The sequence below is a fragment of the Lentinula edodes genome (assembly GCF_021015755.1).
Source record: "Lentinula edodes strain Le(Bin) 0899 ss11 chromosome Unknown C8R40scaffold_51, whole genome shotgun sequence".
Taxonomy (NCBI): Eukaryota; Fungi; Basidiomycota; class Agaricomycetes; order Agaricales; family Omphalotaceae; genus Lentinula; species Lentinula edodes.
The window spans coordinates 18,540-38,262 of NW_025764357.1; the positions used below are offsets into that span (position 1 = coordinate 18,540).

A 19,723-nucleotide genomic window follows, 5' to 3' on the forward strand; every position below is an offset into this window, starting at 1 on the left:
GCTCAATAGTATGTATGTATGTAGGAGTGGAGGGATCTATGAGAATTCTACAGAAAGATACATCCACGGAGGAATGATTCATCATCGTCGACTATTTCCCCGAGAATGCTCAGATGGCGGGGGTCTCATAACATTCAAGCCCTTGACACCCCTCAGCGCCATCATCCCAACCGCCTTTGGCGCAACCGGTGGAGGCAAAGCGTCTGTCCACCCCATCACCTGCCTCGCATATTTATTTGCTTCTTCAACCAGCTTCTCCGGGCTCCACTTCAAAACCCTCGCCTGTCCTTTGTAATATCCCAGAAATGCGACATACGCGGAACCAATAACTGTTGGGTTGTTCGTTGCGAGGGTCTGGAGAACGTTCTGGACGTGTTGAGTGTAGGTTTGGGTGTAGGTTGCGAGGTTTTTGTATTCGTGAGAGCTGGGGGATGAGATGTAGGGGGTAATGGTGGTGGTTTTTTGCATGTCGCGGGTTGTGAGGAAGGGTTGTTCTTGGGGGTCGAGGATGATGATGCCTTGGCCTTCGGCTCCGGCACGAGCGGTACGTCCTAGTCGGTGTACATATTGTTCAGCGGAGGAGGGAATGCCGATTTGGATTACGAGGGTTACACTAGAGTTGGAAAATTTCAAATCAATATTCATAATTCGACTTGAGATGTGCGGGGAAAGGACTTACCCGGGGAAATCAATGCCACGAGCAGCAACGTCGCTACTTAACAAGATAGCGCTCTTCGCTCCCTTGAATGCTTCTGCGGCCTTGGTCCGCGCAGATTGACTCTTGCGAGAATGAATTTCGAGTACGGGTGGTAAGTCCTTTTTGATCGACGGGGAAGATAGGACTTCTGTGGCAAACGAGACGTGCCGTGCAGTAGGGAAAAACACCATGACTTTGGAAAGCGTTTGGGCGCCGGTGATGCCTGGTGATAGGCTTGGAGTGGAGGTAGTGATGTGAGGGAGAGGATGTTTTATTGTGTCGAGATGGAGAAGGGCAAGCAAGGTCGGGATGTGGCTCTCGAAGGGAGTGAGAATATATGATTGATGTACTTTGAGAGTCAGAAGAATTTCTCGTTAATGAGTGGAATAAGAACAAACATAGCAAGAGGACGTACCATGTTGATGGACATTCATCTCATCATCCTTCAGGGTGGATATGAAAGTATACTCCGAACCATCATTATATTTTTTCGCTGCTTTCTTGATGTTATCAGATATTGTAGCGCTGAAGAAAAGATTTTGCCTCTTTGTTTTGGGAAGCATGTTCACAACTCCGTCCAGCTCCCTAGCAAAACCTCCGTCAAGCAATCTATCGACCTCGTCTAATATCAAAGTCTGCAATCCACTGAATTTTTCAAATACTTTGCTGCTACGAGCGCCAGTGAAGTAATCGTGGAGACGTCCAGGTGTCGCTACTACAAGGTCATGCTGGTTTCCGAGGAAATTTTCCAGGTCCCTGGCGGGGGAACTGGTGCCTCCAGTTACGGTAATGATACGGAGGTCAGATTGAGGTAGAAGAGTTTGGGCTTCTTTTGAGATCTGTAATGATTTTTTTTATGTGGGAGGAAGGCAGGAAAAAATATTACATTGTTACTGACCTGTTGGGCGAGTTCTCGGGTAGGGGAAAGTACTAAGATGGGTGTTCCTTTGGGTCGCCTGGGACTCCGCAACACTTTTTCGATCGCCGGGAGGAGAAAACCAATGGTTTTTCCTACGAAATCGCATTGTAGGATAGCTAGGCTAGATTACTATATAGTGGCTTACCTGTTCCAGTTTTTGCTTGAACGAGAAGGTCTTTTCCATCAAGAGCAGGCTACGCAGCCAATAAAAAAATTATGTGCAGACTATGTGGAGTAAGACGGTACCTCTATTGTGGCGGCTAGGTACGAGGTATTAAGTTAAGCCATTGCACTCCAAAGATAAACCATACCTTGAACTTCCGTCAGGAATCTGGACCGATTCATCAAAAATATATCACCGAGTTTTCGTCAAATGTTGCTCACTCATGCTTGATGTTTTGCCTCAACTTCGATGAAATCTGGAGCTCTTGGAATCTTCGGTCGCTGAAATGGCTGCGGTCACCCAAAGAGCTGGCAGGTCGAGACACTGTTGGGGTTGGTGCTGCCGTCGGGCTGGCTGTAGACAATGTCGCCGTGGACAAAGGGTGTTGAGTTTTTGGTTTCTTGTGACGAGGAGGCATTGGAGATATAGTTAGGAGACGAGAGAGCGAAAAAGTGGGTTGCCGCGTGAGAAGTCGCAGCATAGGAATATCGTCCAAGTTAAGACGCGTTTGACACGAAAAAGTTCAAGGCGCTTACGCGCTGATGTGTAATACGCGGCACCTATTATCTACACGTGATGTCAACGTTCTTGTCAATCGACCGACACCTCCGAACCACCATCATCTCATCCTCCAACCCTCGCTTCACGGTAAATTTCTAAACATTTATCCAAGTTGTATACCTGTCTAATATGATTTCAGCCTTCAGAAATCAATCATGCCCCCAGGAGCAGCCTCACCGGTTCATTCGCCACTACCAAAGTCCCCAATATATATGAACTGACAGTTTCTCTTCTAGATGACTTTGAAACGGATTCACCGTGAAGTCGCTGATCTGAAGAAAGAGGATTTGGGTGCGATGACACTCGGACCGTCAGACGATAACTTGTTCCTATGGAAAGGACAGATTCCCGGACCAGCCGGCAGTGTTTATGAAGGCGGGATGTTTGATTTAGATGTCAATCTCGCGTCGGATTATCCGTATGTTGATATTTTCGTTACATTCCTTGATTGTCTCTCAAAACCACTCTTCATATAGCTTTACCGCTCCCAGAGTCACATTCAAGACCAGGTAAGCCACTTGTCATCCCACTCGATATCCGAAATCTCATGATTTACACCAGGATTTACCATATGAATGTATACATGCATTCCCTTTGCTCCTCTTTTGAGCTCCACTCTCAGCCTAATTGATTCTATGCTTTCTAGATTTCTGAACGCGGCGACATATGTATCGACATCCTGAAACACAATTGGTCTCCGGCACTATCGCTATTCAAAGTCCTGCTGTCATTGTCCTCTCTCTTGACGGACCCCAATCCCCGTGCGTAGTCTACCTACTTGGTATCAATGTCATGCTCAGTTTGGAAAAAATCTAGGTGATCCATTAGGTTTGTCATTGCGTTACACATAGATAGCCTTTTATTTAGCAATTCCTCTCTTAGTGAGTTCAATAGCGAACCAGTACACATCAAACAAGAAATTACATGACTCAACCGCCCGACAATGGACGCAACTTTATGCGATGCCAAAACCTCCACCGCCGCCGCCTGCAGCTCCACATTCAAAGGCAACAGCCTCGACGAGGGCTCGAGGAAAAGCCAAAGCCTCTAACCTTCCCAATCCCACCAACATCAATTCATCCTCGTCATCGTCTACTTCAAGATCTGCGCGCCTCGGAACACAGGATACAATCACAATAGAAGACTCAGACAATGAGGATGAACATCAGTCGCGTACTAGGTCGAAAGCAGGTTCCAAGAGGAAACGAGGGGCGGGTACCAATAGTCTGGATGCTGACAGTGCGACAACTGAGGAGTCTTTGGATTTGGACGATGATGACGAAATCGAGTTTGCTGAGGCAAGGAGGAGTCACAAGCGACCAACGAGGGCTACCCCTGCGGCGCGAGGGCGACACGTGGATGATTCGGATGTTATCGTGATCGACGATGAAGATTAAATAGAAGGGTCTTAGTTTTTTGAAGCGCATGCTCTGCTATGATGCTGTACTTCCATCAACCGTATGTATCATCCTGATATTTATTATTGTATTCACAACCATAACATTTCGCATTCATCTTGTGCTTTTTTATTGACAAAAAGACCGATATGCATTCTTCCCATGCGAAAAAAAGTACAGATATCAAAGAGAGCAGTATATCATCGAGATGAGCTTTCGGATAACCCGTAAGTAATATTGCCAGCACCGTCAAGGAGAACAATCAAGGTGAAAAAGGATCGAGCAACACATTGGATGCACCACAAGAATAAAGGACAAATAGAAATATAAGGTATAGATGGGGTACGGTCATGAAGATCTGAACCCAGAAATGTGGAAGAAAGCACCAAATTACGGACACGGGGTGCCGCGAATGGATTGAGGTGCAAGTTATTAGAGGGATATCTAGAGCTCATCGCAATAAGGCAGATCATCATCGTCACCGTCGTCACTAGATGAAGAGGACGAGGCAGCCACAGAAGTGAAAGTTGAGGAAGTGGCAGAGAAAGACGTGATAGTCGAAGTAGTGACTACTGGAAGAGCAACGGAGGAAGAGGCTACGGTAATACTAATAGCAGAGGAAGACGTGGTAGGAGTAGCAGAAGCAGCGGCAGTGGCAGTGCTAGGAATTGCAGTGTTGACCGAGGCAGAGCCAGCGGGAGGAGCGGCAATGGTAGATGCAACACAAAGTACCTAGAAACGGGGATAAATGACCGGTAAGCAGAAATTCAAGGATTGAAGCTAAGGTAGGGCTAGGCTCAACTAACCTCTCCAACGTAAATGTTGTCACAAGCTGAATCAATCTGGGGATTGTTTCCATACAAGAGTGTCGCGTTAATACCGTACGCATCATAAATCGAATCGCATGTGTCCTGGGCAACAACGGTGTAGGTGGAGGTACAGTCCTCGCCTTCGTATCCGAGACAGAGGCTAGCACCTGGCTGCAGGTTGGAGCAGGTACTGTCGACTACACCAGAGTTTACTGCAGCGAGTTGGTAGCTGTTCCAGTAGTTTGAGTGTAGAAAAGTGATTGAGAAATTACTGGTGGTAGACGACACATGGGAACTCACGTAGAAACATTCTGTGCGGTAGAAATGCTATCACAAGTGTCACCATCCTGAACGGTGTAATTTCTAGTGCAAGATTGAGCAGAAACAGCTACAAAGAAGACGTTCCCCGTCAGAGGCATTATTCTCAAGATTAGAAGAATAGAAAATTATTGCTCACATTGCAGGAAGAGAGGAAGCACGACAGCGACAGCAAGGGAAAACATGACTGGCAGTGTGATGAGATCGTGGAGTGTTCAACGAATGTGGAAGTTTTGAACGATAGACTTCTTCTGGGATGGCCTGAAGAAAAGAGAGTTGCACAGGAAAACGAGGGGGAGTGCTCGTTGGTGTGTGTTGAGAGCAAGATGAGGGTAAAAAGAAAAACGAGGTGTTTAGTTGACTAGTACTGACTGGCGATCATCACGGCATCTAAATAACCGTGCAAGGCACGGCAGGGACGAAAAAAGAAACTTCTTTCCACCCGTTGTCCGAGTGACGGCCTGTGACGGCTCATGCACATGGAGCCTCCTTCTGGCCTCCTCTGAGCTCAGTTCTCTACTAGTCTCTGTTGCAGTATTGTGCTCATGGCAAAACTTGACGAGGAGCCTTTCTCGTACAAAGGCCTTCAATTTCCAAAAACTCTCTTGTGTATGTAAGAATGTCTTCCTGGTATGAATGTTTGAATTTTTTTCAGGATTTAGTCGGTTTTTCAGCGCGTATACTTTATAGCTCACTGAGCTCATTTAACTCACCACGAGCACAAAAAGCTGAAGCCGGTCCTCATGTTGCTAAGGCCAGGCTAAGGTTTCCCATCGTAAAGCAAGCTTACATCTACTTACATGTAGAGACTCGGCTATGTGTTGCCCTAGGTTGCGCCAAGGCTTCCAAGAGTATCGCGATACGTCCACTATCAGCCACTATTCTCTAGAAATTTGGCAGTTTCTTTAAGAATGGATAGCAGTGAGTATGATCATATACATTGTAGAGCATTATCAGCGTCGGTATGGCACAAGACTGGCTTTGTGGAATTTGAAAGCAAGTACTAGCAAGTCGTTGCCGGCGCGTTTTTCGTGACAGTTCGAGGTCTGTCAAGGGTGTCGTGAGCTGTCCTAGTGCTGCCCTTAAATTTCCAGAGGATGGGATATCGCAAGCACGATCCAAGCTCAGACCAACACGATTTCCAGATTTGACCACCTCAGCACAGAAGTCGCGAAGACAGTGAACTGTGAGTATGGGCACCCGCAGCAAACTTTCCGTGCGCTGACTAAGCGGGCGCCTATGCGTTAGAAAAGTGCAGCAGGATCATCATCTTTGAAATGGTGCTCGATACAGTGCAGGTCGAATAAGCCTTTGCTTTGTGCATTTCTATCCCAATCTGTTCAACCATCTCCATTTCTTCAACGGGTCGCCTATTTCTCTGACTCTTTGGTTTTTGCTTCCCTTTTTTTCAGTTCAAAGTCACTCTGAGCTGTTACGGACTCTGGAGGGACCTCATAAGGTGTGTTCATATTGTTAGCACTGCTGTTCTTGAACTATTACCAGAATTATGGCCTGCTTCTCGACGATGTCTCAACATTTATTTCCGCTTTCCACTAGGGTCCGTGTCCACTTATAGCCTTTTCCCTCCTTCCACTTGCGGCGAAACTTGGTCGATCCCGACCGAAATCTTTTCTTCGGTGGAAGCCCAAAAAGGCAAACCTGTCCAAATTCCATACCTTTCCTAATTGAGCATTCACCAGTGGCCGTTGGCACATGCTTTCACAACCGTCCATGTCCCAATGCAGCCTATCTTCGCCTCGTACATCCTATGCAAGAACAGACACCAACATGCAATCAACCTACGTGTTTTGTCGAACATACGGACAAAGAACTAGGAATTAAAGTGCGTGATCTCCCAATTTGCCTTGGTGAAACTTATCGTGTCCCTTCAGATATGAGAAATGAACTTCCTTCCAAATTACATTGATCAGTGGTCACTGCCTTGTGAAAGCTGTAGCCTAAGGCTTACTCCAAAAATGGGAATAGTATGAGATTCGTGCAGGACATGCCGAAGTCTGTCATGCGGCTCCTGCCTATCCCCGGCTCCAAAGACTCGGAGCATTGGCCATTCTTGAGATTTGGGCTTTTGTGTGCAGAACCGTGTCATTACTGACTGTACACACAGTGAAATAAAATCATTACTACCCCAAGATGCATGCGATGTTAGAGGAATTGATGAGCCAAATGTAGAGGGAGCAGACGGACTAGACGTCGAGCCCGCCATCATACGCAACGTCGCCATCCAGGTTACGACTGACATTCCTTTGTTTCCTTCGATCATTCTCACTTCTTATTGTTCTTTAAATTACTTACATGCTACCTACATACTAGCTGAGGTTTCACATACACGTCGCAGCCTCATGCACGACGATACGTATCAATAGTCCCTATATATTTACTATAGATGTACGGGACAGGATCCCAGTTTACAACTTACGAAGCAATACTACTGTTTTGGACATACGACGAACACTCGCACTACATCTGGAGCCCACCCGAGTTTGAGCACAATTCCGCCGACACGTTCAAAGCCATCCGGCATACCAGTCCCAGTCCGAACACTGCCTGCACGAGACGGTGTTCCGTCGACGTCCCACCGACAGTTTCTAAACACAGGGAGGCGTCAGTTCCAGTTCCCAGCGGAGGTGACACATCACGAAGCCAATAGATCTGACAAAGAGGCAGACGTCAGACAGCCTGTTGCAGACACACCGAACGAAGCACTTACAAGCGAGTTCACCTCTCTGGTGACCACACCCTCCTCTGTATCATCTCTGTCATCTTTATCACCATCGCCACCACCTATTGTACCTACCCACATTCCATTCATGTCGACTCCACCTCCTCGCGCAGCCACAAAAGGTCCGGCATACATGCCAGCCCCAGGTTCGACGCGAGCCCCGGACAAATTCAAGGGAAATAGCTCGCAGTTACGAGACTTTCTCGAGGAGTTTGAAGGACATGCTGTCACCCAGGAGCTAACCGACGACGAGAAAGTCCGCAGCATCTTGAAGTATGTTGATGGGATGACAAAGAGTTACTGGAAGACCTTGGATGGCTATGAGGAACGAGACTGGGCGAAGATGAAAACGGAATTGTTCGATGCTTACCCAGGTGCCAAGAAAGGTCATCGGTATACAGTAAAAGGCCTGTTGAAGCTTGCTGAGAGTTATGCACAGAAACGAATTGAAGAAGAAGCTGACCTCATTGAATACTACCGCCAGTTTCGAATCATGTCGAGGTTGTTGAAGAACGACAAGAAGGTGACAACCGACGAAATTAATCGTTACTTTTGGTACGGTATACACAAGCTAGATCGAAAGGAAATCCTGGGACGTATTGAGCTCAAAGACTCTACATTTGACAGGACTACAGTACCTGACATGGAGCTAGCCCTCAAGATGGGTCGAGAAGTCTTCAGCGACGATGTCCTGGGCATGGAATCCGATGACCCGATTGCAGAGATGTTTACGAAGCCAAAGAAGAAGAAGAAGAGTAAAGTTGTTGCCTTCGAGTCCTCGAGCGGAAGTGACAGTGATGCTGGAAGTGAATCGAGTGCTAGCTCCGAGGATGAGACAGTATATCAGAAGCCAAGGAAGAAGACCGTGAAGCAGGAGGTACGCACGAAGGTGATGGAAAAACCGCAAACAGACAACATCGAGGACCTTGCGAAGCAGCTCCGAGCATTGCATGTCCATGATGTTAGCTACGCTGGTGTCTATGCTAAGCTCGTCGCTATTTCGCCTGTCGTAGCCAGTGCCATCGCAGCACTCCCTCCGATTCCCCAGACAGCCCAGACAGCAGCTATTCCTGCCATCCAGATGACACCTTACCCGAATCCACCCACAAACCCAGCGACGTATCCAAACTCAATCCCAATGAATGGAAATAGCTATCGACGAGGAAGTCAGCCACAGAGACAAGCCTCCGGACCACTTCCGACGGACATCCTCTGCTTCTTTTGCAAGGAGAACCACCTCATCCGTGACTGCAGCCACCTTCCTGAATACCTAAGAACGAATCGTGTAGCTCAAATCGGTCGTTGGTTCTGCTGGCCTGATAACCATCCACAAGCACGTCGTCGAATCCAGGCTGATCCTGCTATAGGTATCAAAGGGACAATCGATCGTGAAGTTTTGACCACGCCGGGTTTTTAGAGCGCCAAGCCGTTACGGGAGCGGTAACGGTGGAGGCAGAATGTGAGGATGAGGTGGAAGTGGGTTCATCGAGGGTCCGAAGGCAGGCAGTGGAGATTATTGATGTGGATGCATTGGAGGATAGTGAGGACAGCGAGGATGACGATGACAGTGAGAATGTAGATGGGGAAGACACGTGGATGGAGTCGTTAGAGTTGGAAAGGCTTGAGGAAAATGCGGGGATGGCAGTGACACGTTCGGCGGGTAAACGAAAGCAACGCGAGGAGGATATCAATGAACAATCTAAAGTGAGGGGGACTCATCAGCCTTCGGATGCGCAGGTCAATCTGCCAGGACGACTCACCGTGTCTGGAAACCAGCCAGCTTTCACATACGAATCCAAAGCAGAGGATCCACTTGCTGTGAACAAGATGTTTAAGCGAATCCTTGATGTTGTTGTTCCCGACGTGACGGTGCGAGACCTTGTCTCACTCAGTGGAGACCTACGCAAGGAATGGCTGGACTATGCAAAAGTCCAACGCATTCCAAAAACCAAGGAGACGCCGGATGCCCAAACCAATATTGCAACGAGCGAGCCCCTCAAGATTGAATTTGCGACGCCGTTACGAGAGATTGAAGTCGAATTGTTTGGGGGGAAGAAGGAGCTTGCGTTGTTGGATGAGGGTTCTGAGATTGTGTTGGTAAGGAAGGATGTATGGGAAGAACTAGGTTTTAAAGTCAATCGGGAGCAGGAGATGATGATGCGGACTGCGGATGGAAGCACTGCACCACTAGAGGGATGCGCCGAGTACCTCGAAATTATGGTGGATGGGTTACGGACATGGGCGCATGCGTTTATAGTCCCCTCAGGTCCTTTTCGAGTTCTGCTGGGTCGACCATGGCAAAAGCTGGTCCAGTTAGCGAAGGTGGAGACCGACGAGGCAGTCACTGTCACTATTCACGACCCACTAGGCCGCGATGCTCCACGAGTCATCCACACCAAGCCGCGGGTTGGTCCTAATACATCGTTCACAACGGGTTTGGACACGGGGGAACGTGTTTGGAAGAAGCCAAGGTATGGGAAATCAACCGGTCCGGAACCGGCAGGCAGTTCTTCCTCTCTTGCCACGCTCTTCTTCGACTTCACTTACTCATTTCACCCAACCCGCCATGTCCTCGCCTACAAGCGTGTCGCGCAAAGGGTTCAACCCATCCCGACCGTTATGCCTGACTACGCCAAAGTGATCCGAAGGTTCCCTGAAAATCCCCTTCTTTCCCTCCCAACGCTCTCTCCCAACCCAACACAATTTACACCTGGTGTTCGCCTAACGGAGGATCGATTAGACGGACTGGGTGTGTTAACGAACAAATTTCTCTGGCCTGAAGAACGTCTACTGATGGCAGACGTATTGAAGAAGAACGAGTTGGGAATAGCTTGGGACGAAACAGAGAAAGGACGATTTCGCGAAGACTACTTCCCTCCCCTGAAAATCCCAACAATCGCACATACACCATGGGCCGAGAAGACACTACCAATACCTCCGGGAATTCGCGATAAGGTCATCCAGCTTGTCCGGGAGAAGGTTGCATCGGGACTGTACGAACCTTCGAATAGTTCGTACCGTTCGCAGTGGTTTGTGGTAGCGAAGTCAGATGGTGGCTTGCGCATTGTCCACAACCTCAAGAAACTTAACGCAATCACGGTGCGCGACTCAGGACAACCTCCCATCCTCCATCTCTTCCTCGAGCAATGTGGCGGTCGTGGCATCTATTCGGGAATAGATGTTATCGCAGGTTTCGATCATGGGACACTTCACGAGGATTCGAGAGACCCCACAACCTTTGATACCCCCATTGGAACGTTCCGCCTAGCTCGCATTCCCCAAGGGTGGACTGGATCCATCCCAGTCTTCCACGGACACGTCGCATTTCTGCTGCAGGATGAGACTGAGATCTCTCCGAATTTCGTGGACGACTTACCGGTTCTGGGACCAAGAACTCGATATGAGAAGCCAGCGGGAGGATACGAGGTGCTGGAGGAAAACCCGGGTATTCGTCGTTTCATTTGGGAGCATGCCACCGACCTCAACCGCATCCTTCATCGACTCAAACACGCAGGCGTTACCGTTTCTGCAAAGAAACTCAAGGTCGCAGTCCCGGAGCTCAAAATTGTAGGAACGGTCTGTACCTACGAAGGTCGACTCCCCGACAACAGCAAGATTGTGAAAATCCAGTCATGGCCAGCTTGTGAGTCTGTTACCGAAGTCAGAGGGTTCCTTGGGACTGCAGGAGTGCTTCGGGTTTGGATCCGGGACTTTGCAAGGATCACTCGCTCGCTTGTGAATCTGACGAAGAAGGATGCAACATTCGTTTGGCTACCAGAACACCAACAGGCTATGAGCACCATCAAGGAGGTTGTTTCGAAATGTGATGCCTTGGTCACTATCGACTACCTTTCTCCTCTTCCCGTCATCTTGGCTGTCGACTCCTCATACATTGCCTGTGGTATCATTCTCTCACAAGACAACAAGGATGGTAGACGACGACCCTCTCGTTTCTGGTCTATAGCCTGGAACGAACGTGAAGCTCGCTACTCACAGGCAAAAATCGAACTCTACGGTCTTTTTCGAGCCTTTCACGCGATGAAGGTATACCTCATCGGGGTCCAAAAACTCATTGTCGAAATGGATGCCTCGTATGTCAAAGGCATGATCAACAATCCTGATATGCATCCGAACGCAGCCGTCAACCGTTGGATAGCCGCCATACAACTTTTCGACTTCGACCTCAAACACATACCTGGGAAGGAATTCGTGGGTCCGGATGGGATTTCAAGGCGACGAAGAACAGTCGATGAAGGAGAGGAACTAGAGGGAGCTGCTGAGGAATGGGTAGATGAAATTCTGAGTGCTGGTGTATGGATAGCAGGAGCTTGGGACAAGGAGGACAAGTTTGGTGGTATAGTCGAGTATCGAGGCACTGGAACGTCTTCGGCGTTCTGCCTGGCTGCACAAGGGGTAGCATCTGACGATGTGACGATCCCTTATAGTCAAGTAGCCCAACGACGTGACAACGAGCTTCGTACGATACAGGACTACCTCACAACCTTCACAACGCCATCCTCGCTTTCCACACTGCAACTCAAGCAATTCATTCAACGAGCCTCGCGATATTTTGTCAAAGCAAATCGTTTATGGCGACGAGAACACTCCGGCCGACATCAACTTGTCATTCTTCCCCTTCCTGATCGACTTTCCCTCCTACAACAAGCTCACGACGACTTAGGGCACAAAGGTTTTTATTCAACACGACGTACACTAGCGGATCGTTTCTGGTGGCCTGGCCTTGACGACGATCTTCACTGGTTCCTGAAGACATGCCATGAATGTCAAGTTCGCTCAACCGAAAAAGTTGTCATCCCACCCTCCATCTCTATCCCAGCCACCCTCTTTCGTAAAGCTCACATCGACGTCATGTATATGCCCATGGTCCAAGGCTTCAAGTTCATTGTTCAAGGTCGCTGTTCGCTATCTCGCTGGCCGGAATGGAGAATGCTGAAGAAGGAGAATGGGAAGACGTTAGGACAGTTCATCTTTGAGGAGATTCTGTGTCGATGGGGAGGACTCGAGGAAATCACAACCGATAATGGACCCTCGATTGTAGCTGCCTTGGATTGGCTTCGGGAACGGTACCACATCACTCATATCCGCATCGCTGCCTACAACTCTCAAGCAAACGGAGCTGTTGAGGTCTCACATCGTTACATTCGCGATGGAATTGTCAAGGCCTGTGGTAGTGACATCCGACAGTGGACAAGGGTTACGCCATATGTTTTCTGGGCCGACCGTATCACAGTCCGACGGGACATTGGTTACTCCCCTTACTATGCATCACACGGCGTTGAGCCACTTCTGCCTTTCGACATCACCCAAGCCACATTCCTTTTACCCGAAATCACCTCGAAGCTCTCAGATGCAGACCTTATTGGACTCAGAGCCCAGCAACTCGAACGGCGAGAAGTGGATTTAGCTCAAATCCATGACAAGGTGGTACAGAGTCGTTTTAAATCAGTCGAAGCCTTCCGCCGTTACCACAAGAATGTTATCAGGGACTACAAATTCAAGGCAGGCGACCTCGTCTTAGTTCTCAATAAACGTATCGAAACTGGCATCTCCAAGAAGGCACTCCCTCGTTATTTCGGCCCCATGGTCATCGTCAAACGTACTCGTGGAGGAAACTATCGCTTAGCAGAACTTACGGGCGCCATATCTCGTCTTCGATATGCAGCGTTTCGCATTATTCCCTACCATTCGAGGTCGACGAAACGGATTAAGATTACGGAGTTTTTGGATAAAGAGGCATTGGATAGTATGGACAGCGAGGCAGTCGATGATTAGGTTTTCGTTCGACGCCGGTTCGAGCGAGGGCGCTCGAAATTCAAGTGAGGGGGAGATGTAGAGGGAGCAGACGGACTAGACGTCGAGCCCGCCATCATACGCAACGTCGCCATCCAGGTTACGACTGACATTCCTTTGTTTCCTTCGATCATTCTCACTTCTTATTGTTCTTTAAATTACTTACATGCTACCTACATACTAGCTGAGGTTTCACATACACGTCGCAGCCTCATGCACGACGATACGTATCAATAGTCCCTATATATTTACTATAGATGTACGGGACAGGATCCCAGTTTACAACTTACGAAGCAATACTACTGTTTTGGACATACGACGAACACTCGCACTACACAAATTTCTACTACTTCTTCACCTCTTCTTGGGACAGATTGAAATTCTAGTACTCGTTTGGGGTGATCGGACTGGAGCTAAATCGTCACGACGTTCAAATTCTAACATCCGGGACGTTGAACGCAGCGACTTGAATGCGTTGAATGGAATGTAGGTATGGGTTCCGATGTTCAACACCAAATGCCGGAATAGTAAAGAATACTACTATCAATGTGACTTTTCGTATTATCTGATCGTGACTCGTGAGTAGCCTTCAATTCTGTCTTGAATCAGAGTTTAGTTATCCCGAGAGCTCTGCTCTTCGGTTTAAATCTTAATGAAATGTTTATTCTATGTGAACAGACCCGACACTGGCGGATCCCTTTCTTTCCACTTCTCTTCAGTCACCTACTCCTCTACATACTCCAATCATCCGACACCGAAGTCCACCCCGAGATCCGAAATCATAAATGATATTCAAAGCGACGAACAACCACACGTAGAGCTGCAAAGCAACTCATTCTGTTCTGTATTTCATTCATTTGTGCATTTAGTTTCATTCTTGAACAGGATCATCGTGACCGTGAAGTGGGACCAACCACTCGCACGTTCTTGAGCTGCAGCCGGTTTGTTGTCTGTTTCCCGGTGCTCAGACTGGTATAAAAACCCAAAGCAAAATCCATGGATAATCAAGCTTTCAACCCATTTGTTTGCTTACCTCCTCAGCTCTTCAGCACTTCTTCATACAATCGAGATATGTCCTCCTTTTTGAAGCTCACTGCCCTCGTCGCTGCTGCTTTCGTTGTCGGGGCACAAGCGGAGAGTCATACCGTCACTTTCCAGAATTCGTAAGTGTTCTCGCTATTCTCTGGATTCCTGAAGTTGTAACTCCGTCTTAGGTGCGGTAAGGGTGTGGTGCGTCCTATTTTGTCAATGGAAAAGGTCGGTCGCTCAACGTAGCCACCTTGACTCAGCCCACTTTGAAGGCAAATGGAGTAACACTGTCGACTGGGGGAGCCTACACCTCCAATGGTGAGTGCCACACAATTATGGTGCCCAAGTTTTTGATTTATATCTTGTTCAACTTAGGCCCTCTGGAAGCTGCCATCGCGTAAGCCTTCTTCGAGATTTTTTAAATGTTCTGTGTGCTCAATAGGTGTTTCTGTACCCAGCTACCTTGACGTCGGTCAGCATTTCCACTTAATATAGAGATTATTCTGGTCATTAACTGGATAATGTACTAGGTTGTGGCGCCAATGGAGAAGGATGCACCACAATTGAGACCACTCTTGTCAACCCCACTTCACCTGGATCCGGTTCTAGTACTGATATTAGTTTGATCCCTCCGTATGTCTCAACTTTGCTCATTAGCATCAAGTTTTTGTTAAATTTCCGATATGATTTAGCCATGCTTTCTCGGTCACTAGTGGATTCGGGTGAGTTAGATCCGTCATCTTGTGTAGTCGGATCCCATTAATCCTTTCAGATATTACAATGGCTGCGATGGGGCTGGAGCTGATTGTATGTCAACCTTTGACTCCATTTCCGAGTTGACACTGAAAGTACTTTCAGGCACTAATGCCAACTGTCCTACTGCGTTCAAAGTACCTACCGACACCCAGGTCCAAGTCGCTTGCCAAGTTGATAATGTAAGCCATTTCGAATCGCCTTTCATTTTTGTTACCGACCTCCATATTTTACCACAGGTTGACCTTGTCATCACTTTCTGTGATTAAGCACCACACAGACAATCTTGATCTGAAAAATTCTTGTCAGGCTTTGATTCCTTCCAGATATTGATAGATTCCCTGTACCTACATCTAACTAAAGATGGTACGGTGTAAAACATTTGTGTCTTATGCTCATTGGACTGCGTTACAGTTTGCGAGTTTCAAGTGTAAACCCTGAAGTTGTGTTTTAGTCTCCTCATAATATCTGATATCCTCCGTGACGGGTCAAGATACAGCGCAGTTTGGTATTGAGTCATACAGGTGACAATACAAGTACCTCGCCATCTCACTGTCTACATACCAATGGCCTGCCGCCTTTGCGACCTATATTTGACCTCACAATCTTCATCTCTACAATTTTCCCCTAAGTTCACTGTCCAGCACCTTCGGTGCTAGCCTCACCACCCATTCATTGCGACTACTTGTCCTAGTGAACCAAAATTAATACTGAGGATGTTTCAAGTTGGAAGCCTCTCTCGGACATTCTCATACACACATGCCTGGTCCATAAACAAACCCGCTTCTTCCATACTCATAACCAGCTTATGTCTACCCGAATAATGTGGATAAGTACTCGTTTAACTTAGCGCGGCCGGCAAACGAGAGCGGAAAGTTGCAGACAGGCATCTAGACTCCAGTTCACGTTCACTTACCTTTTCTGAAACCCGCTTTCATATGGTATCTGCATACAAAGAAGCAGACCCCTCGTTCTCCAACAATCGAGCGGGAACTGGCAGTTGATAGATCTTTTTTATTTGCTCCGCCTCATTCAAATTCCAGCCTCTTTTAGCACCTCCTTCATTCCAAAGTTCGAAATGACCTCGATTGAAGCTATTTGTGGACCTTTGAGAGCTAAGGGCCATTGTCATTCGGCGATGTGCTGTGGTAAGTAGAGCCGAGAAACAACTTTTTATGGATATCATTTCTCGATATATCTTCATGATGAACTTTCGACAAAAGCCTGTGAGCATGAGGGGGTGGGGTCATCTGGTACTAGCCAGGTTGAACCTTCGAGCCATTGGTAATTATTCATTTGGCCGTGCTGGAACTGATATAAAATCCCGAAACAAAATCTCGAAAAGACGAAGAAGCTCCCAGTTTGCTTTGCTTCCTGTGTGCCCCCCTTGCTACACTCAGGATGTTCTCCTTCTCCAAGTTTACTACTGCCATCGTCGCTGCCTTTATCATCGAAGTTCAGGCTCAGGAGACCCACACTGTCGTTTTCACAAACTTGTAAGTGTTCTTCTTTCATGGCTTTCAAATGATATTCTCTCCACAAAATTACTCCCCTTTGAATCCTTACCATATTTGTTTTAATTCTAATTCTAATTTAGATGTGGTACGGGTGTGGTGAGCATTGTGTAATTCAATGGAATAAGTCGTTCGCTTGATGCGTTCACATTAGCCTACTCTGAAGGTAAACGGTGCGACATTGTCGACTGGGGGATCCTTCACCTCCAATGGTGAGCGTTGCTACCATGCCTCAATCAAGCTTCGATTAATGGCTTTGATCAAGGCCCTCTGATATCTGCTATTGCGTGAGTCTTAGTCTTGGAATCTACAAAATTCTATACACTCAATCGATTTCTCGACAGCTACCTCGATGTTGGTAAGCTTTGAACTGATAACTTGAATCGGCTTTGCCTACTGATTACTGAATATGATTAATGCAGGTTGTGGTGCCGATGGAGAAGGGTGCACCATGGTTGAGACCACTCTTGTCAATCCCACTTCGCCTGGGTCTGGATCTAGCACTGATATCACTTTGATCCCTCCGTGCGTTCTGGTTTTCTTCTCGAGGATGAGAAGCTGATGTTAACCGTGGTTGTCTAGCCACTCGTTCTCCGTCACTACTGGATTCGGGTGAGTTCCGCCTTGAGCTCTTCAGAGTCAAACATATCTTTTTGTCAGATACTTCAATGGCTGCGACGGGGCAGGAGCTGATTGTGCGTTGGTCACTCTTCATAGTTTTATTGGTACTGCCACTGAAATACTGTCTAGGCACTGATGCTGACTGCCCCACTGCATTCCATGTAAGCACCGACACCGGTGTTCAAGTTGCCTGTCAAGTCAATAATGTGAGCCATAAATGCTGATTATTTCGTCTGCTTATCGAAACTCGTCCTTTATTATAGGTCAACCTTGCCGTCACGTTCTGCGATTAAAATGAATGTAGCCAATGCTGGTTTGTAAACTTATGCATATTGTGCACCTTCCAAAGTTTTTTGTTCCTGCTTTGCTGTGTCGAATTATGTATATGAAGATGTCCTTGGAGAATGTGCTCTGAGATGCATCTCGATGACATTTCTCTAATTAAGCCCTAATCCAGGACCCCAAAAGGTCTGATTGTGATGCTGCCAGCCACTAGCAAGTAGCTTGAGTATATTTTCATCTACTTGCTGCATAGCCCTTGGCTTTGATCAGCAGTGCACTGAAATTTTGATAATGGGGAATGAATGGTGCCAACTTAACCGCGGCCGGCATTAAACGAGAGCGGGAACAGGGGCAGTTGTAGTCAAAGAAACGGCAGGACCAGCCGCCACCCACTCCTCCACACACTCAACGTCTTCATCAGTGGTACTTCGCTTCTCTCAAACCCGCTTTTACATAGCATGCATCTGTATACGGAGGATCAGAACATTCGTTCTCTCACACTTGAGCGGGAGTTGACAGTTAATAGATTTTTTACTATTTTTTACTTGCTTGCTCCGCGTCATTCTGTCTCATTATAATTCTTATTCTAGCACTTTCCTTCATTCCAAAGGTCGAAATCATCTCAGTTCCCTTGAAGTCTATAATTGGCATTTAGTCATGAGTCTCTGCGGCACACAGAGTTGAAAAGTGGCTGCGCCTACTATCATACATCTTGATGGATGAAACTCTTGAGGTTCATTTGTATCACATAGGTTCAAGTTGTGCTTTTGGGCCAATGACTGCCATTCATTCTACTGGAACTGATATAAAATACCGAGACAATATATAAAGAAAGACGAAGAAGGCTAAGCTCCCAGTTTTTGCTTTCTCTGTGGCCCCCTCATACACTCAGAATGTTCTCCTTTTTCAAATTCACTGCTCTCGTCGTCGTTGCTGCCATCTTTGGAGCCCGGGCTCAGGAGGCCCACACTGTCACATTCACGAATCTGTGAGTGCTCCTCTTTCATGGTATTTGAATTATAGAAATTTCCATCGACGCAATCAATATGCTGGTCTTATTTTTCTAATTCTGACTTAGGTGTGGAACGGGTGTGGTGAGTTCTATATAAATTCATAGGGTGGTTCAATTCTTTGATGCATCTACTGTAGCCTACTTTGAAGGCAAATGGAGTGACGTTGTCGACTGGGGGACCTTTCACCTCTAGCGGTAAGTGTGTACACAATCATTTGCTTCCCTTAAATTTTGATTGATATGTTGTTCCAAGGTGCTCTGATATCTGCTATAGCGTGAGTCTGTCTTGAATTTGCAGCATTTTATGCGCTCAATCGATATTTCGGCAGCTACCTCGACGTCGGTAAGTTTTCACTGACTGTTGGGTTTGCACTGGTAAATCTGATTGATGTAGGCTGCGGTGCCAATGGGGAAGGGTGCACCACGGTCGAGACCACCCTTGTCAACCCCACTACACCTGGGTCTGGGTCTAGTACTGATATCAGTTTAATCCCTCCGTACGTTCCGATTTTCTCCTCGAGCATGGCGGTAGGCTTAAGTTAAATCTGAATGGTTTTAGCCATTCGTTCTCCGTTACTACTGGATTCGGGTGGGTCCTACCTTCAAGACAACTTCGAGTTCCCCAACTTAATCTTTTGCTGCAGATATTCCAATGGCTGTGACGGGTCAGGAGCTGATTGTTCGTGGACGTCCGAACAATGCTACATATAATTCAAGTTGAAGTACTTTCTAGGCACTGACGCCAACTGTCCTACTGCTTTCCATGTCAGTACCGACACTAATGTTCAAGTTGCTTGCCAAGTCGACAATGTGGGCCATTTTGAATGCTACTTTCGTGCGGTCACTCATCCCTTATTACAGGTCAACCTTGTCATCACTTTTTGCGATTAAACACAGTACCATAGTATATAGCTAGTGTATATCAAGCTCGTGCGCTTTTTGCATCTTAGGGAATTGCTGCTTTGCGGAGTTTAACTATATGAAGCTGTTTTTGAGATTCATCTCGATGATAATTCCTCTTATTTGTACCTTTTCAGGGACACTAAAGGGCCAGGAGCCGGATATAGAAGAACGTACAGCTGTGTATTCGAGAGCTC

General features: G+C 47.2%; 6 protein-coding genes across 6 annotated transcripts; 4 read left to right on the forward strand and 2 right to left on the reverse strand.

The window, feature by feature from the left end:
* Window positions 1–81: 81 nt before the first annotated feature.
* Window positions 82–2,197, reverse strand: C8R40DRAFT_1176289 (P-loop containing nucleoside triphosphate hydrolase protein; the record flags this gene model as incomplete). The annotated part of the gene is made up of 8 exons (XM_046232488.1): window positions 82–613; window positions 680–1,046; window positions 1,113–1,536; window positions 1,596–1,708; window positions 1,762–1,810; window positions 1,863–1,876; window positions 1,928–1,947; window positions 2,001–2,197. 8 exons carry the CDS (start codon window positions 2,195–2,197, stop codon window positions 82–84), a joined length of 1,716 nt encoding a protein of 571 aa, XP_046080869.1.
* A 379-nt stretch (window positions 2,198–2,576) lies between these two features.
* C8R40DRAFT_1058475 (ubiquitin-conjugating enzyme/RWD-like protein) lies at window positions 2,577–3,737 on the forward strand (the record flags this gene model as incomplete). The annotated part of the gene is made up of 5 exons (XM_046225208.1): window positions 2,577–2,758; window positions 2,817–2,849; window positions 2,902–2,917; window positions 2,987–3,101; window positions 3,208–3,737. 5 exons carry the CDS (start codon window positions 2,577–2,579, stop codon window positions 3,735–3,737), a joined length of 876 nt encoding a protein of 291 aa, XP_046080870.1.
* A 444-nt stretch (window positions 3,738–4,181) lies between these two features.
* C8R40DRAFT_1073746 (uncharacterized protein) lies at window positions 4,182–5,049 on the reverse strand (the record flags this gene model as incomplete). Its single annotated transcript, XM_046226625.1, has 4 exons — window positions 4,182–4,469; window positions 4,544–4,775; window positions 4,847–4,934; window positions 5,004–5,049. 4 exons carry the CDS (start codon window positions 5,047–5,049, stop codon window positions 4,182–4,184), a joined length of 654 nt encoding a protein of 217 aa, XP_046080871.1.
* A 9,437-nt stretch (window positions 5,050–14,486) lies between these two features.
* C8R40DRAFT_1073747 (glycopeptide) lies at window positions 14,487–15,466 on the forward strand (the record flags this gene model as incomplete). Its single annotated transcript, XM_046226626.1, has 10 exons — window positions 14,487–14,578; window positions 14,630–14,645; window positions 14,705–14,762; window positions 14,820–14,841; window positions 14,903–14,916; window positions 14,975–15,077; window positions 15,137–15,166; window positions 15,217–15,251; window positions 15,303–15,379; window positions 15,437–15,466. 10 exons carry the CDS (start codon window positions 14,487–14,489, stop codon window positions 15,464–15,466), a joined length of 477 nt encoding a protein of 158 aa, XP_046080872.1.
* Window positions 15,467–16,124: 658 nt separating this feature from the next.
* C8R40DRAFT_1128865 (glycopeptide) lies at window positions 16,125–17,707 on the forward strand. Its single transcript, XM_046229113.1, has 11 exons — window positions 16,125–16,196; window positions 16,251–16,693; window positions 16,795–16,810; window positions 16,866–16,923; window positions 16,977–16,998; window positions 17,056–17,069; window positions 17,134–17,236; window positions 17,294–17,323; window positions 17,372–17,406; window positions 17,462–17,538; window positions 17,596–17,707. The coding sequence occupies exons 2-11, from the start codon at window positions 16,599–16,601 to the stop codon at window positions 17,623–17,625; spliced, it is 480 nt and encodes a 159-aa protein (XP_046080873.1). The 5' UTR covers window positions 16,125–16,196; window positions 16,251–16,598; the 3' UTR covers window positions 17,626–17,707.
* Window positions 17,708–18,507: 800 nt separating this feature from the next.
* C8R40DRAFT_1176295 (glycopeptide) lies at window positions 18,508–19,517 on the forward strand (the record flags this gene model as incomplete). Its single annotated transcript, XM_046232489.1, has 10 exons — window positions 18,508–18,602; window positions 18,693–18,708; window positions 18,764–18,821; window positions 18,880–18,901; window positions 18,956–18,969; window positions 19,021–19,123; window positions 19,186–19,215; window positions 19,271–19,305; window positions 19,360–19,436; window positions 19,488–19,517. The coding sequence occupies 10 exons, from the start codon at window positions 18,508–18,510 to the stop codon at window positions 19,515–19,517; spliced, it is 480 nt and encodes a 159-aa protein (XP_046080874.1).
* Window positions 19,518–19,723: the final 206 nt, after the last annotated feature.